Source organism: Lacerta agilis, chromosome 15 (assembly GCF_009819535.1).
Source record: "Lacerta agilis isolate rLacAgi1 chromosome 15, rLacAgi1.pri, whole genome shotgun sequence".
NCBI classification, from domain to species: domain Eukaryota; kingdom Metazoa; phylum Chordata; class Lepidosauria; order Squamata; family Lacertidae; genus Lacerta; species Lacerta agilis.
Genome location: NC_046326.1, coordinates 31433968 through 31452447, shown reverse-complemented (window position 1 = coordinate 31452447; position 18480 = coordinate 31433968). Strand labels below are relative to the sequence as shown.

Sequence of the window (18480 nt, the reverse complement as noted above, 5' to 3'; positions counted from 1 at the left end):
CAAAGGTTTTCTATGTACAGTGGTACCTCGGGTTACATACGCTTCAGGTTACAGACTCCGCTAACCCAGAAATAACGCTTTAGGTTAAGAACTTGGCTTCAGGATAAGAACAGAAATGTGCAATGGCAGCGGGAGGTCCCATTAGCTAAAGTGGTGCTTCAGGTTAAGAACAGTTTCAGGTTAAGAACGGACCTCCGGAAAGAATTAAGTACATAACCAGAGGTACCACTGTACTGGGAAAAGTGAAATAAGGAAGCCTGCCCCTCTCTAGTTGAGTGCAATTTTCCACCATGCCTCAATAGATGATTACCGTATGTGAGCAGTTTGATTAGTACTAAGCAACTGCATGGTGGATGTGTGTAACAGTGATATAGATCAGTGTTAGAAATTGAGATATGAAAGCTAGGAGCTAAAAGGCACCTTAAACCTAGGTTATGGGCGCAACAAGAGAATGTCTAGGTGTGCTTTTTTATAACAAGAATACAAAGCTGAAAATGAATGAACTGCAGCTAAAATATTATGTTCATTTTTCACATGGTTTCCCCAGCCACTCTGGGCGGCTTCCAACAGAGATTAAAAATACATTAAAATGTCACACATTAAAAACTTCCCTAAACAGGGCTGCCTTCAGATGTCTTCTAAATGTCAGGTAGTTTTTTATCTCTTTGACATCAGATGGGAGGGTGTTCCACAGGGCGGGCGCCACTACCAAGAAGGCCCTCTGCCTGGTTCCCTGTAGCTTTGCTTCTCACAGTGAGGAAACTGCCAGAAGGCCCTTGGCGCTGGACCTCAGTGTCTGGGCAGAACGATGGGGGTGGAGACGCTCCTTCAGGTATACTGGGCCAAGGCTGTTTAGGACTTTAAAGGTCAGCACCAACACTTTAAATTGTGCTCGGAAACGTATTCTTAAGAGGGTCTCTTATCCAGTCTTAAGAGAGTAGCTGGAAGTGGGGAGGTCCTCCTTTCCTTCCACTCCGCAGTTTTAATCTGAAATCTTGGGTACTGTACTGTGCCCAGAGCTCAGAAACTGCTCGCACTAATGAAATTCCCTGTCGCAAAATGTGCCTAGAACAATGGGAGTTTCAAACACTGATATAGATAGAATGACTTCAGTTCAAAGAAGAGAGCAGGATGATTCTTGCATACATCAGGACTTTCAGCAGCTCTACTGAGTCGCCCTGGAAGCTATCAAAGCAACTTCAGGAATGTCAAAAGCAGCTCCTGATGTGATGCACGGCATCAAATATATGCTCATTTGTCCCTGGGCTTACTGGATTTGGGCTGACATGTTGGATGAGGCAGCATGGAAGCCTTTGCAGCTGCAAAATAGTTGGATAGGCCATGAAACTCATTTGGGAAGGCACTTGGACAAGTCATTTTCTTGTTACCATAACCTACCTTTCAGAGCTGGTGTGAAAATAAAATGCTGCTCTGATGTTTGGATGTTAAATGTGGTCTGCACATTTTAATAATAATATGGTAAACATTCAAATGGAAATAAACTGCGCTATATCCAATTAGAGTAGACTCACTGAAGTTGATAAACCTAAGTTAGTCATGTCCATTAATTAGAATGGGTCTCCTCTGAGTAGGACTGACATTGGATGCAACACCTCTCAGCCATGGAAAGTCCAGATCTTCACATAAGACAGCACATGATAAAGACTGAGATAAATACTGCTGAATCTTTGGTTTAGCAGACTTGCTTTCCCCCTCTTCCTCTGTTGATGTATTTCACTCCTGTAGTTTTAGTCTGTAACCTCTTGGTTTTCATGATACTGTATGGTGCTTTAAGGGTACAGTACTTTGCTGGTATCAGCCAGTTACTTTGGGCAGTGGACAAGCTCTATTCAGCCTTGCAGTGGCAAATAAACAATTAGGGTTTGGGCTGTAACTTGAAAGGTTTGCCTTCTTGACAACCTTCTTTCAAACAAATGGGTGGGAGGGAGGTGGGGCTGCTCATATTAATCCCTAGATTCCAGTAACCTATGGAAACATGTTTATCTCTAAGAAAGTGCATCTTTCCCCAAAGCTATCAGGTGTTCAAGGACAATGACAACAGCATTCTCTTAAGAATTTAATGAAGTTAGAGCTGATGCTCATAGGGTTCCAAACTGAAAGGAAAGGCAATTGGTTTTAAAGTGCAAGGTTCTGATCTGTTGATTTCTATTCTGTGCCAGGGAAATATAAAATTCATGTGTGGAATGGATTGTTTTAGTTAAGTAGTTCTGTATGGTGTAGTTTCAAAAAATCACCACTAAGTTTTTAATTTATTTGACAAAGGCAGGAAGGAAACAGAGAGATCATGAACAGTTTGGCTGTAGGGATAGGAAGGAAATGCAGAAAACTGCAGATCCAGCTAAAATCTTTGTTTCTTTAGGTTCCTCTGCAAATCTGTGAATTTGAATATAGACTGGATAGAATTTACAGTTTTCAGGTCATAACCAGGAGCAGATTGGTAAACACAAACACTGAAACATTCTCCCTTCTCCTATTGAGTGGTTTAGCCTGAGTGGTTATAAGTTGGAAATACCACATCGAAAGTTCTTAGGCCTCTCTTTTCTTGCTCTTGAACACTTCTTAAGTGAAAGTCATTTGTAAGGAACCCTTGGTTTGCCTTGTGACTGGATCCAGTTGAGCAAGTATTAAGTTCTTCCTTTGGATAAAAAGCATTGAATAACCAGATTGTTGATCCCTGGATAAGAAGCTTGCCCCTTTCTCGTGAAACTATTTTTACTTGTTTTTTTATCATATTATTGCACTGCCAAATATAAAGTTGTCTTATGAAAGCACCTATGCAGGTTAGTTAGCTGTTTGTAATATGTTTAAGATAATTGTGATAACTGTTGTTCCGTGGCTGTTATTTTAAAAGAAAACCAGTACCCTATACCTGTATTTTTCTTCAGGAGAACCCATAAATATACTTTGTAAGGCAGTATGACCCTTGTTTTTTGCTTATCTATTATTAGTTTGCCTAATGACCCAGGACAGCATAATACAGTTTGTACTGGCACACATGAAGCAAAGCATTCTTGTACTTAAACAAAAAAACAAAGATTCTCTACATTGATGTAAGAGTTGGCTAGAAAGCAGTTTGTGGCCTTCTTGGTCTCTGCTCATCATAATATTGTTAGTATAACCTCATTTTCAACTTTATTTCTCCCACTGTGATGTAAGAGAGGAACAAACAGTTGTGCTGTTGAAATAACAAGACATATTCTACTATCTTCATATGCTTGCAAGCTGCTGCATTGTAGTTTGTGATAGTTTGTAATCTCTGGTCACTGGGCAAGTTGACTGCCCTGGATCTCTTGCAAAATACCAGGTAGCCACTAGTGATCAGGAAATGTAAGCAAGTAGTCAGTAAGAGAAGTTTTACTTTGCTGCTAGGTTTGCCTGCGTCTATTGTAGGTCTAGGGGGCAAGCAGCTCTTACTCTTTCCCTTGGGAACAAATGGTGCTATAATAAAATACAGAACTGGGAAGCTGCCAGCTACATAGGGGCATTCATGACATAATGGAATATTTGACAATATTTGACTGTGGTCAGAAAAGAAGTCAACTTATGGGCATGCCAACCCCAGCCTATATGAATCTTGACACCTTGCAAAATTGGATGAGGGGAGAGTACTACACACCCTTCTCATAGTAGCAGAATGGCCCCTTTGTGGTCAAAGGTGTTGGGTGATATGCGAGTGAAGAGATTTCCCAAAGATTTCTATTCTCCCCATATGAATATTCATAGTAACTGTGTCTAAATTGTGTTGGACAATCCATTTTTTAACAATTCATTTATTTTACATTATCTGGTTTAAAAATGTGCTATCCTATTTGGTTTCCATGCTTGATGCACAATTTAGCTCATTCTCATTTCAGTGTTTTAAAATTTCTGAAGTGTTGTCTTTGAGCAAAAGTGTTCTGTGGTTTATCCAGCCTCACAACAATCCTGTTTGCCTGGCTTCAAATTCAGCCTGTCAAGTCATCAGAAACCCAATAGAGCAAGCACCTATTGTTCCAATGGGACTGAGGCCATGAGAGACTTGCTTAAAGTTGTCATTAAATATATATGAGTAAAACTCTTATTACAAATAGTAAATGACAGAGGTTGCACCCCATAGTGGGGTTTGTTTGTTTTTTTGCTAATGGAAGCAGTTCCACATGTGCAAGGTAAGACCCTTGATTTTTGCCCAGCTCACACACCCCCATGCCTCTCAAAACTTCTTTTGAGGTCTGGGGTACCCTCTGGAACAGTATGGGAAATGACATTGAGAGCTGCAATTGGGAACAAGACTCCTAACTCTGGTGATGGTTATATAGCTTGGTTTGCTGCCTGTGGGAAGGACAAAGCAGTTTAGTAATTTATCCAAAGGGAACCTCATGACAGGTATGTAAGCTGTTTCTGATTTTAATGTTAGTACTTCCACACACACCCATGTTGTTCCCCCTGAATATTTTGTTTGACCTTAACTGGATTGTTACTGATGCATGGACAACCCCCTGCTCACCTACTTGCTTATAGACTAACCCAGTACAGTGGAACCTTGTGTTTCGTACCGTCCTCCTTGCGAACTCTTCGAGTTACGAGCTCCGCTAACCTGGAAGTAGATGCTCCTGGTTGCGAACTTTGCCCCGGGATGTGAGCGGAAGTGGCACGCCAGCAGCGTGGCAGCAGTGGGAGGCGCCATTAGTGAAAGCGCGCCTCATGTTACGAGTGGTTTCGGCTTAAGGATGGACCTCTGGAACGAATTAAGTTCGTAACCGGAGGTACCACTGTATAATATATAGGCTGTGGAACTGTTTGGCATTCATGGAGCTGCTACAAAGTAAAGGGTTGGTTGCTGAAGTTCTGATCTTTCTAAGCATGGATGCTACCAGCTCCCTCACAGTCATTTAATACTACATCAGTAACCGTCTCCTCTCGTCCCTCTGTGGGATCCTTGTGTTCTTAGGAATAGATGTGCATGTATCATATATGGACCTTTGCTATTGCTGTTGTCTTGGAATAAGTGATCAGTCCCTGTGTGTGTTTTCTCCCTGTCTTGGTAAATGATTATGCAGTTGCATTGACCTGGTATTATAGAAGAATACAGAATCAAGGGCAGCAAAGGGGTCTGCTGTGGGAGCAGGAATGACACAGAAGTGTATGTACATTGCTGGAAGGCAAAGCAATGCAAAGCAAATTATCTGGTAGCAATTCACATATAAAACACACAAAGCATTATCCAGTTAATTTTGCCTTGCTCTGAATATTCATGTTTTTTCTCTGAGTTAAATCAGGCGAAGTCAAATTGCTTCACCTCTAAACTGAATGTTGATACAGAGATTAATATGATTTCATTCCAATCTTTAGTTAATCTAGATTATTATCCTTGTTAATACAAGCCCTGAGGTACTTTATTTTAACCACTAACTGTTTTGAAAGAGACGACTCAAGTTACTGTATGACTTAAAAACCCATTCTAACCTATTTTTTTATTGCCTCCTCCCCTATGAAAACTACCCAAGACTGTTACAAGTGTCACTTGCTTCCTTTCATCCTGAGGCTTTAAAGGGATGAATAAATTTTATTTTTTGAGTAAAACATGCTTTGTGCTGCAAATGCTGAGAGTTTTCCAAAAGCAAGTGCTGGCAGTTACTGGGCAAAATTGTCTATGAGATGGAAAGCAAATAATCCATTCTGTCCATTTCTGTCATAAATAAATAATTTGAGGCAGAAACACAATACATGGCTCAGGTAGGTAAATGATGTAATTGAGGGGCATGGGATTATCATAGTGGTCCTATTGCATGATCTCAGAGAGATACAGGATGGTATCTTATGGATCATACTGACTATGATGATCTGATAGCTCTAGGGCCTGGTATACTTCAGTAAGGCTCAGCTGGGCAAAGGCAAGACTTGTTTATCAGCTTTGGCATAAAATGGCAATATGTAGATCAGTACTTCTGGAATGTTATATCTTTGCTTCCTGATTTCAAAGCCACCCCTGACCTCTAATCTCCTTGACAGGGTGAAGGCTCAAAACATTTCATGTATGAAAGATGTGCATGAAGATTGCCAGCAAAAATTCATTGGTTGCCTTGCAGTTGCCTGGAGGCCATCTGTGTGGTGTGCTGCAACACATCTATCATCCTTCAAATGTGGCACAGAACTCATTGTTTTGTAGCCAGCATAGCTACTCTTCTGGACTATTGTTTCAATAGATGACTTTCACAGTCTTCATTCAGAATGTTTGGTCCAGCTACACTCAGGTTGTTCTGAACTTGTGATGGCTTGTTTTGTTCTTGTTGCATTCAGGAAAAATGTCTGTATTTAGAATCAGACTGTCCTCAAAATAATTTTATGGATAATCCGCTGTGCCTAAATTCTGGAGCTGCCTTCATGTACTTTGCAAAACTAGAAACTTTAGCATAGTTGTCATTGAAATCTGGCCAATTTTAAATATATGGGGTATAGCTGACATTATCTATCTATAACATCTGTTTCCCAGTTCTTTGCATATGTGAAAGGCTTTTATTTTCCCTCCTCCAACTAAGTTCACAAGTAGAGCATTCCAAATCAGGCAAAGGAGTAAAACCCCAGGACCATGAAATCCAGAGCTGTGCTGGGCTCATGTCAACAGACTGGAAGGCGGAGAGGAAACTGTGTTTCTCCTACTATTACTTTTCATGCCTTTTTAAAGATGTGGTTCTCCTTGTCCTCAGTCTTGGCCAGAACAAGTGTTCCTACTCCAGAGCCAGAGTATAGCGTCTCTCATCTAACCTGACATGCTTTCAGAAAATCATCTTTATGTTCTCTGTGTAGTATCCACAGCTGCAAGGAGGAGCTTCAAGTAGGAGGCCATAGGATTCTGCCCTAACAAAAGTTAGGCAGTCAGGCAATTATCTCCTCATTCCTTCCATCCTTGAAGGAAGTGGTAGTTGAGATTTGGATTCAAGGAGTGAGTGGGACAAGAAAGCATGAGTGGAGAGCTCATGAAACTGAAAGAATGGGAATTCATTTACCACAGCTCCTAACTCCCAAGATTGAGTTGACCTAAAGACTCTTTAAATATGAATTTTATTTTGTTTTTCTAATTAGGCATAAATGCTGAGTGTGCTTAAACTGGTGCTGTGTCTAGCACTGAAGTGCCTGAACTAAATCTAGCTTTCAAATAAGCATTTTCTCACTCTTCTTTCACCTACACTTTCTTAATTGCAAAATCAATTGAAAAGCATCGCTCAGAACTTGTGGGAGGAATGAAGTCTGTTGTTACTTCTCATAGCACATACTTCATTATGCTTAACCAATTTACAAGAAGACTGCTACTTAAAAAGAGCTCTTCTCTAGGTTAGGTTAGAGTATGAGGATTTTGGTTTGGAGTTTGAGCCAGTTCCCTTATTTGCTGTTTATCCCAGTGCTGGCACACATCTTTAAGATGTGGCATAGTCAAAACTGGTTCTTGTGCTACCCAACTGGCCAGTTGAGGGCCAGGGGAATAAGAAAGGAAGCCGTTGTATGTGTGGTGTGTGTGTCTCCTAGCCAAAAGCTAGACCAGAGGTGGGGAACCTATAGCCCTCCAGATGTCGGGTCAGATTGACCAATGATTGGATGATGGGAGTTGTCATCCGACCACATCAGATGGGTCACAGGTTCCCCATCCATGGGTTTGAGCAACAGTTTGGCTCCTGAACAGCTGTGAACAGAGTGAGTTGAATACCATGAAATGCACTTCCTTTTATACTCTCTTCTCCAGCCTCTTCACAGCTTGTCTCCTGCCTGAGGTCAATATCTCCTCCAGATTCCATGTTAAGAGGGCTCAAGTAGAATTTAAGACTTGGGTAGTAAGAAATGCTCTATGGAGAGAGAGAGAGAGAGAGAGAGAGAGAGAGAGAGAGAGAGAGAGAGAGAGAAAGTAGTAGTAGTTAGGAATTCTTGAATTAGAAGAGGCCAGCTGCAGTGTCACCTAGGAGCTGCTGTTCCAACCAACTGCCTCAGTGGGAGAGGTTGGAATCAGGGCTCATTCCACCAGCTTTGCCAAAAGCCCAGCTCCATCAGGTACCCGCTACCACTGGACTACACCATTACAAGAACAACCATTTAAGAATGAGTGCCTGAGTCTTATTTCTTTCCCTCTTTCCTTCCTTTCCCTTTTGTCTTGTGTGTTGTATTTTTTAAGACTATAAACCTGTGGTCAGGGACTGTCCTGTTTTAATTAATTGTATGTAAGCCACTCTGGGAGCCTTCTTGGCTGAAGGACAGGGTACAAATGCTCCCAGTAATATGAAGTCTGCTTCAGAAAAACTGGTATGACAAGCTTTTTTTGGGCATAAAAACAAAGCAAAATGAGAGAGATACTGTGAATCGTAGGAATTAAGTTTTCCTATGTAGCATGAATTTTGTGGGCCCCATAGCAACCTCATTCCAGTGCTTAGAGAGCATATTGTTCTGTGTCTCCTGTTTCAGTCAGATGGTATTGCATTAGTGCCCTTGGCCTACCAAGCTTTGTTTACTATATACATAGCCACTGTAATTACATATGGAAGATTGTAATACATTGTGAAATTGTGAGAGTACAGCTGCACAAGTACTAAGATGGAAAACTACATAAATAGTGACACCAATTTTGTTTCATATTTCAGATCGTTCAGAGAGGTTTGGGATAGTCCTCTGTTTCAATATGCATGTCTGATACTATTTTGGCAGAACAGTTACTTAGCTTTGGGGGTGCTTTTTCCTAAGTCACTTTGGCTTGAGAATTCTCATGTTCCCCAGCCTCTAGATTAACCATGATATTTCTGAGTGGCCCTAAGTAAGTCTCTTAATCTCAGCTCCTTTATACCTTGGGAACTGCAGGGGACCAGGATGTTGATAGAAGGAGTGTGGTGATAATGGTGTTTTTGTTTCTCCATGAATTGAATGGAAACCCAGAGATAGCTGCTTGGAATATAATATAGTGCATGGCATGATAGGGCCTAAATGGACAGTGCTGTGATATCTAATCTGCCTGAATCTGTGTCCCAATTACCTATGAAAATTGCCTACCTGGCATGGTTGTCTCTGGCCCCCAGCCCCCACAGGGTATTTGATGCCCAGAAGCAGGTGCCCAAGGGGATCAGGCCCTCAGGTAAAAAAAAAAGGTTGCCTGATCTAATTTAGAACATATCAAAAAGAAATTTGAGAGCATGACACTTACTAATAAGTCAATTAATATTATCCTATTGTAGCCTAAAAGTGGACGGTGTTAGTACCTAGCAATCCATGTACACCAACTTTTATACCAGACCTAAATGACCCAGAAACCCCCTCACAGTTCTAGCAGGTACTCCCATATGAAGGCATCTAGAACAGGAGGTAGAGCATGGCAGGTGGAAGCAGCCCTCTCCTGATAGCAACCACCTTCTCTTTCGTTGATGGAGGCGCCATAGAGGAGATACAGAGCTTTAAGGTTTAGATGAGTGAATAGAATAGGTGTGGAGGTGCTTCTCTTCTTAAAGATAGCATGCATACTTACTGTATGAACTCATTTCTGAATCCCCCCCAATTATATATGAAATGGGTATTTAATACTTGAAGGTGCTTTAAGTGCATTTGTTAATTGAAAGTTTTACTGCAGGGTTTAGCTAAAGTGGTGCTCAGAATAGAAACAGGATACAAGCTGGTTAATTTTTTGTGGTTAATCTACTTGCCTAGTGTGACTTAGAACTTTTAATATTGGTTGGAAAGGTATTATTGTGAGGTGGAGGAGGGGTAGGCTGTACCTGGTATCCTAATTCATGAATGCAATGGGAATTAGTATACCTGTACCAAGGTATCCTAATTCCTGGATCCAACAAGAATTCAATTGCTGGATAGCCAGGCAAATTTCTTGGTAATGACCTCAGCGTGGTTCTTTAAGGTAAACAAAAGAAGTGGCTTTGTGCCAGATGGTAAGTGGGTGGACCCCCCTCCCTCAGATTTCTGGTAGTTAGAAAGACAAGGCTGTAGTTGAGATGTGTGAGCTAGAAGCAGGTTGCCAACTGGGCAGCTGAGAGACAAAGTCATGCCTAATTTCTGGTGGAATCAAAGGCTGTGGCCATGGGAGAAGCAAGACCCTCTTGGGGTGTTAATACAGTGACCTTAAATTGAACAGCGGGTAAGAAATTGTAGTAGTAGTAGTAGTAGTATTAATAATAATTCTGTTAACTTCTGTTAACACTTGAAAACATGCTGCTACAGTTGTGGCAATATGTCCAGCTACGGTCATGTTCAGTTTTGTTCACAGCTGGTGAAGTAAGTTGGACCATTAGCCCAGTACTGTCTCTTATTGTGCCAGCAAATCAAATCAAATCTTTATTGTTACAGTCTGACTAGCATTAAAGAAGTAAAATAAGAAGTAAATAGAACACTTTATTCAGATATGTATACAGTGGTACCTCGGTTTAAGAACAGCCCTGTTTACTAACTATTCGGTTTACGAACTCCGCAAAAATGGAACTTTACCTTGGTCTAAGAACGGAATCTGAACGATGGAAGGGCACCAGCGGCAGGAGGCCTCATTAGGGAAAACATGCCTCGGTTTAAGTACGGTTTTGGTTTAATAACGGACATCCGGAATGGATTAAGTTCGTAAACCGAGGTAGCACTATAGTAGGATAGAATAAAATGGGCTTCAGTGTTTTACAATGTAATAGTAGCCATGTCACAAACTCCACAGTGGAAAATTACAGAAGTAAGTTCCTGGTGGGTTTTGCTTGCTGCAGCACAGTGCTTTGCCACACTGAGAGTGATTGATACATTTTGATCTGAGAGGTGCAAAAGGATGTAAAATGCAGCTGATCATCCTAACATACCATACGGTAGCAGTTTTCCAGTGTCTCAGGCAGTAGTTTTCCCTATCACCTTTTAAAATGAAGTTATTGTGGTTTGAACCCAGGACCTTCTGCAAAGCATGTGCTGTACCACTGAGCTATGGCTCCTCCCTAATGTAAGCGAAGAAGCAAAGGCAGCTTCTGTGTACAGGATTAAAGGTAAAGGGACCCCTGACCGTTAGGTCCAGTCGCAGACGACTCTGGGGTTGCGGTGCTCATCTTGCTTTACTGGCCGAGGGAGCTGGTGTACAGCTTCCAGGTCATGTGGCCAGCATGACTAAGCTGTTTCTGGCGAACCAGAGCAGCGCACAGAAACACCGTTTACCTTCCCGCTGGAGCGGTACCTATTTATCTACTTGCACTTTGACATGCTTTCAAACTGCTAGGTTGGCAGGAGCAGAGACCGAGCAACGGGAGCTCACCCCATCACAGGGATTCTAACAGCCGACCTTCTGATCGGCAAGCCCTAGGCTCTGTGGTTTAGACCACAGCGCCACCCATGTCCCTCATGTACAGGATTACCACCCTGCAGATTTTGTCCTTTGTGTGCTTCAAAGTGAAGGCTTTGCAGTGGGTTAGGTATATTGATTTGGCACAACATGATAACTATAAAACAGGACAGGACACACACACACGCCCATTATTTATATGCTGCCCATCTGACTGTGCTGCCCCAGCCACTCTGGGCAGATTTCAGCAAATCAAAACACAGTATAACATCAAACATTAAAAACTTCACTATACAGGGTTGCCTTCAGGTACCTTCCAAAAGTCAAATAGTTGCTAAAAGTCAGATAGTCAGATAGGATTCATACTAACCTGTGCTGGTCCCTTCCAGTCCAGGGGAAGGCATGAGGGCTAGAGTTGGTGGTGCAGTCCATAAGAGCATCTGTTGCTTTAAAAAACCCAAACTAGCAAGGACAGCCCTACTGTTAGGTAGTGTGAGGCAGCTGCCGGAGGCACCAGATATTGGGGATGCAGAGAATGGTAGTCAGAAGTTTGACGATGTGTGTTCTGTGGCCTGCTGTACACCTCCAAAACTTACCCGTCACCTTCTGACATACTGGAGGATGCTGTTCACATCCTCCTGGTGAAACTAAGGTTCATTTGCCAACCCAGAGACTATTGAATGGAAGGGCACACCTCATCTTTTGCCTCAGGCAGTGAAATGTCCTGTGCTAGCCGTACAAACTAGTTAGTATCTAAAGCATTAAACTAGCTAAGGGCAAAGCTGTCAATCTGGACAAACTCTTTATGCTTTTTGCCATGTTCCTTTCAGAAGAATAATTTGCCTTAGTGAGTAAGTGATGAAATGCAGCTCGTTTGATTGTCGAGGTCATGTGCCTTTTTTTCCCCCCATTGGCCCATTTTAGCTCTTCTTCAACGAGTAGCAGAACTGGAAAAAGTCAATGCTGAATTTCTACGCACGAAGCAGCACCGTGAGCAGGAATTTAATCAAAAGAGGGCAAAATTTAAAGAGCTGTATCTGGCTAAAGAAGGTAATACTTAAATTTACTGAATGTAGAAATTGTAGTCATTCATGTGGTCTTTAGAGTAACTGAACAAGTAAGCTATTTTAATTTGGTGTCGTTTTATCACATTGTGAGTTTGGGCTTTCAACTACATGCGTTGTTGTCTTGCAGAATGTCACAACTGTGCACTCCAAAATGAGTCACTACCAGAATATGGGTTGGCACAGAACATCACACCTTAAAATGGGGATATATAGTGCTTGCATTCATTGCTTCTGTCTCTTGATGTGGGTAAAACCACCAGACACCTGTGGATTAGGTTGATGTATCTAGTTACATGTCTAGCTATATTTAGCTCAGCTTCTTTGTGCAAGTTTAGAGAACACCTCAGGAAGCATCAACTGATTGGAAATGTTGGTGTCATCCTGAAACCTCCATGGGGAGCTGATGATCCCATTTGTTTGGATAGAAGTGCCATGACCACTAAGGAAACGTATTCATTGTTTTTGTGTTGACTGTAGTATCACAGACTTCAAGATTGGAGACAAAGAATGTCCTTGTTGGTAGTGAAAAGAGAGCTGGTAACTAAAAGATCTGAGACCAGACTCAAACTTTGGTGGCTTTATGAGTAAAATACACCCTGGGCATATTTGTAGAAGTTTGGCAAGCTCCAGGTCACAGTACACAGACAGGTCTGACTCATGCCCCTATCAAATTAGATAGACTACTACTTAAATTCCCATAGCTCCTAAATATGTGCCCTTAGAAATTCCAAAGAAGCCTGAACCACTACATTAATGATAATCATTGATATAACTAGAACTCTTTCCTTGTATATTACTTTGGACTTCACTTTCCTATACAGATGGAAAGTTTGGGAAAGCTTTTACACCAGGGATGGGGAACATCCCCCCCCCCCGCCCAATGTGTTGAAATCTCTCAGGGAAAGTGGGGGGCATGTTCCCAAAGTGGACAGGACCAACCCTCGCACCCCATTCACACTCCCTTCCCTTCCCTTTCTCACTTTGGCTTCCCTGCTGTGTGGTGAGAAATGGGAAGCCCTTTCTTGATGCAGATGTAAAAGGCTGCAATCTGACTAGAGAACTTGCTGCAAAATAGTACAAGTGGCCTAAGGGGAAGGTGTGTGACAGGGGTGGGCAGACTTCAGACTTGTTGCATCTACTTCATTTTGTACTAGAACCCTAACCAAAGCCACCAAACAAAAATATATCATTAGATTTAAAGAGCAGGATATTATGAGCATATTCCAAGACTAGGCATTTATTTCTGTACAGGAATCAGTACCAATACCAGAATTGAATGAGCTCATATTCCTTTCATACCAAAGTCTGTTCCTAGTTAGCTTGCTCCATTTCATCAATCTAATTTACATGGGAAAATATCAATTTCTTGCTATTGTTAAAACAATTGTGCTTCAGAATCTCCCTGCCTTGCCCGATCTATTGCAAATCACCCAATAATCTAAGAGTAGGTTTGATTTATCTTCTGCCCAAGGGAGAGTGTTGCGGGACAGATTAAGAGGCCTGGTGAGTCAGATTTTGCCCATGAACTGGAGGCTTCCCATGCCAGCTTTATATCAACCAATCCTAAAGGGAGAAAGGGAACTTGTATGGCAGTGATGTTATGGAGAAGTTCTTGTACTGGGAAGTTCTGTTTCGTAGCCAAAGGAATAATTATTTTTGTGAAATATAGATGAGCATAAGGTAAATTTTACCACTCCTAGTATGGTACAGACACAAGTGAGATGCCAGTGATCCTCTTGGTTAGATGAAGCAGTAAACTAAGTGCAGAGTGTACAGACTCATTTATGGCTACAATGAGGAACAGCAGGAGTTCTGTCCCCTTGGCTTCACTTTGAACCTCTGCATTAATGTATTGTGCTTTTAAGTGGAACTACTTTTTATTTCAGAGGATCTGAAGAGGCAAAATGCAGTACTTCAGGCAGCTCAGGATGATCTGGAGCAACTGCGAGCGCAGCTTACGGAAGCCCAGGCTGAAATGGAGAATATTAAAGCCATTGCGACAGTATCTGAAAATACAAAGCAGGAAGCTATTGACGAAGTGAAGAGGCAATGGCAGGAAGAGGTTGCTTCTCTGCAGGCTATCATGAAAGGTGGGACTGACGGAAATGGGTGAATTGCTATCAAAAAAGTTTCATATTTAGCGATATTGCTGATCCCCAAACCACTGCTTTAGTAGCACTGAAACCACATGCTTGAGATATCTCTTGTAGAAACGAGTGTATTATTTGAAGTTGGAAGGTTGACATTTGAGGTCATTCTTTAGTATGTTTTCTGGCTTTCTTTACTTTTTGCAGCCCCCAAACTCATTTTTCATTTGATTATACTGTACTTAGCATATTATTATCATCCTGTTTTTCTTAAAGATTACTTCAAATGCTAATGTAGGTAAATAATAAAAAATATAAAAAGACTAATAATAATAATAATAATAATTTTATTTGTACCCCGCCCATCTGGCTGGGTCTCCTAACAAGCAAGTTAGAAATGGCAGAAAAGAGATAGCCATGTGTATTTAACAAAACTATGAAACAATCAGCAGAAGCAGAAGGAAAAAAATACAGCAGAAGTTAAAAGAAATAAACATTTGCATTCCAAACTCCTGAACGGTCACCTCCATCTTTATAGACTAGCCCTGGATTTAAGATTGGCAGGGAAGGCCAGTTTTAAATTTGATTTCCACTGCTGTCAGAGGTTTCAGGAATGATGGCACACATGAGAGGGTCTTCTCAGTGAGGGTTCCTACAGTTCCGGGACAGGTCAAGCCTGGAACATTTTTGAATAGCAAGTGAGAAATGTGCTAAATATATAACAGTGTGACCTCTGAACCCTTCTTGTTTGCTTGGGAAGTATGTTCCTAAGGTGGAGAGGATCCATAGCTCTGTGGTAGAGCGTTGCTCTTCATGCAGAAGGCCCGGGTTCAGTTTCTGGCTTCTCTGCGACTGGGGTAGGCCATCCTCTTCTTGAGATTTTGAAGGACTGCTGCCACTCAGAGTAGATGAGCTGGGCAACCTTTGGCCCTCCAGATCTTGCTGGATCCTGACTGTCATCAGCCTCAACCAGCATGGTTGGCGCTCAGGCATGATGGAAGCTGTAGTCCAGCAACATCTGGAAGGTACCAGACTCTGAACCCTTGCAGTAGGCAATCCTGAGGTCAATGGACCAGCATTCTACGAGGCAGCTGTATATATTGTTGATTCCAGAAGGATATCAAATAAATCTGCTTAAAGATCTCACTCTGAGACGTATGCCAGCCTTTTAATGAGCTTGTCACCTAAAGAAGATGTGGGGGATTAAAGAAGTGATGAGCAACTTGTTATTGTTGTTGTTATTAAACAGAAACTGTCAGTGACTATGAACTCCAGTTTCATCACAGGCTGGAGCAAGAGCGAGCTCAGTGGAACCAATACCGAGAGAATGTGGAAAGGGAAATAGTGGATCTGAGAAGACGTCTTTCCGAAGGCCAAGAAGAGGAAAACCTGGAAAATGATATGAAGAAGGTAAATCAAAGCATACTAACTGCCAGATTTGTTTGGAAGCTGTCTGTCCGTTGTCTTTCTTCTTGAGAACTGGGAAATAAATAACTTATCTAGGAGTTTATCCTCTTTTCGTCATGACTACTCAGCTTAGAAAATAAAAGTAGGAAACAGAAGCTGGTATGAACTAGAAATGTTCTCTTTCTGCTTTGAAACTTGAAGCTGTGTGCCTGCGTTGAATTATTCCCACAATATTTAGGTTTGTAGCACAAACATCTCTTTAAATGATTCTCCTTCCTCGCCTCTGTTCTCCCCCAACATAAACTCCATTCCTGCTATTCCGCTTTCCCCTTGGTATTCCCTGCTCAGGCACCCCGAGACAAGTAATTAGGCAGATGCGAAAGAGATGTGGAGAAAATGGATAGAGATATTATTTCGCCCTCTCATAATATTTAAACCGAGGATCATCCTGTGAAACTGAAGATTCAGGACAAATAAAATGAAATACTTCACAGAGGTCATAGTTAAGCTACCACAAGATGTGGTGATGGCTGCTATCTTAGTCGATAAGTAAAATGGCTGCTTACAGGGGGATCAAACAAATTCATTGAGGATGCAACTCAGTGGCTACTAATCATGGTGAGACTATACCACCTGTAGAATCAGAGACAGCATTCCCCAGTATACTTGTTATAGTGGAACAGCAGCAGGAAAGGGCTATTGCCCTCAGGTCCTGTTTTGTGCAGTTTCCATAGGGATCTGGTTTGCTGCTGTGGGAACCAGGAATGTTGGACTAGACAGACCAGTGAAGGGGAACCTGCAGTCATTCCCATTTGGCCCCTGGTATGGTTTGGCACAAACTACAGTCACCTGATATCATGTGACTGTAGACATGGGACAGGTAAAGCTGTTTCCCCCCCCCCACACCTGTCCAAGTGGCATGCAGGAGGTTGGGAAGGGGAAGGGTTCTGGATCTGGCCCACTAAACCTTTGATCCGAGGGCTCTTCTTATATTGACTTTTTCTTAAGCACAGGGGCATAGACAGGATAGTTATGATAAAAGGAGTGGGAGAGAAGCATCTATATACTGCCCTGAATTCATTGGAGGAAGAGTGGGTAATTAAACCTCTCTAGCATACTCAGTCGAAGTGTGGACACAACATTGAGAGTCCATGTCTGAGCAGCAGATCATCACAGAAACCTGTGTACAAAGCAGTACTTGTGATCTGTAGAAGCAAATATGAAAGATAGGCCTGGCAACCATAACTCAGTGACCAGTTATATAACCCATGTGTTCAGAGGCTGTGAATACTTGACAACAGGTCAGTAGGGGGCAGGTATTGCTGCTCTTGTGAACCTCTGTAAGCCCATGCCAAAATGTGCCTCTTGGTTGCCTGACTTGATCGGAAGCAATGCTCCTGTGGGATAGTGTGGGAGATGGGCAAATCTTAATGAGGTGTAGCCCACCAGGAAATTCTCTTGTGCAGGTCTTGTTTGTTTCAGTGGGACTTGTATAGGGGAATTCCTGGTGAATTCTTCCTCGTACAAACATCTTTTTTGGGTCTCCTTGTATGCATATCCCCTATTGATATAATTTGAAAATGTGTAGTTTTGTTGTTGTTTTTAAAGTAGAGCGGTTATAATGAGATGCATGTGAAATTTTACGTAAAGTACTGATGCACATGTAGTTGTTTTTAAATATCACAATCTTTTGTCGCTGAGAATTGGTGTTTTGTGAAATGCTGGAATCTGCTTCCCCTAAGTCATACTTCTAATTTTACCCACAAAGTGTGGTTATAGTAAAACATGCTTAGATTTTTGGACGGAATGAGAGCCTTAATGCAGGCTGCTCTGTGGACTAAAAATGATGGCATTGATTGAGGCATTTAAGGAGTTGGAAGCTATTTCCTGGAACACATCATCTGCTTAAAAGGCAATAACATCTTGACTGTGTGTGTGTGTGTGTGAATGAGAGAAATTTGCAATTGTGCAATTATGGCTACTATGTGCAGTTATGTTCCTGACATGACATAAATACTGGTAGATATTGGCTGACCTAACTGGCTCCTTTTAGGCTACTTAAAATTAACTGACAGGGGCTGTTACTGTACGTTCCTGTGTGTTGATGTTACAAGCTTAAGGGCATGTTTGCATGAGAATATCTCTGAATTATCAGTTGAGTGTGGAGGCAGAGGCAACCTGTGTCCCTCCAGATGTTGTTGGGTTACAACTCCCACCATCTCTAACCACTGGTTGAAGCTGATGAGAGTTGGAGTCCAACAGTATCTGTAGGGCCATTCCAGCATGAGAGCAATAGAAAGACGGTATCCCCATCCCAACCTGAAAAAAAGTGCAGCAGGGTGCAGGAACCTCCTGTCCTGATGTGAAATGTTGGGCTGCGTGGAAAGCACAACATATTCATAACTATTTTGAAATTTTAATTCTGTTGATGCCTCCCTTAGCCTTCAGTAAGTTAGGCTTAAAAATATATATATTTTAAAATGAAATGGGCCGTGACTGTTGTCAGAGGATACATTAATGCAGAAGCCTTGTTTGAAGTTAAACAGGCCTGATCAGTGTTTTTTCATGGTATCATTTTAATGTTCTAAGTGAATTGTTGCCCAGAAAACTTTGGCTGCTTGATTCAGCAAGAGCTGCAAAT

General features: G+C 41.9%; 1 protein-coding gene across 3 annotated transcripts in view; it reads left to right on the top strand.

The window, feature by feature from the left end:
- The window catches only part of RABEP1 (rabaptin, RAB GTPase binding effector protein 1), a 53369-nt gene that overhangs the window by 10242 nt on the left and 24647 nt on the right, over nt 1-18480 (top strand). For 2 of the 3 annotated variants that reach the window (XM_033172551.1, XM_033172550.1), the window contains exons 2-4: nt 12203-12328; nt 14232-14435; nt 15682-15842. In XM_033172551.1, the coding sequence (XP_033028442.1) occupies nt 12203-12328; nt 14232-14435; nt 15682-15842 (491 nt within the window). The remainder of the gene's footprint in view (nt 1-12202; nt 12329-14231; nt 14436-15681; nt 15843-18480) is intronic. The other variant, XM_033172552.1, reaches the window with a different exon arrangement.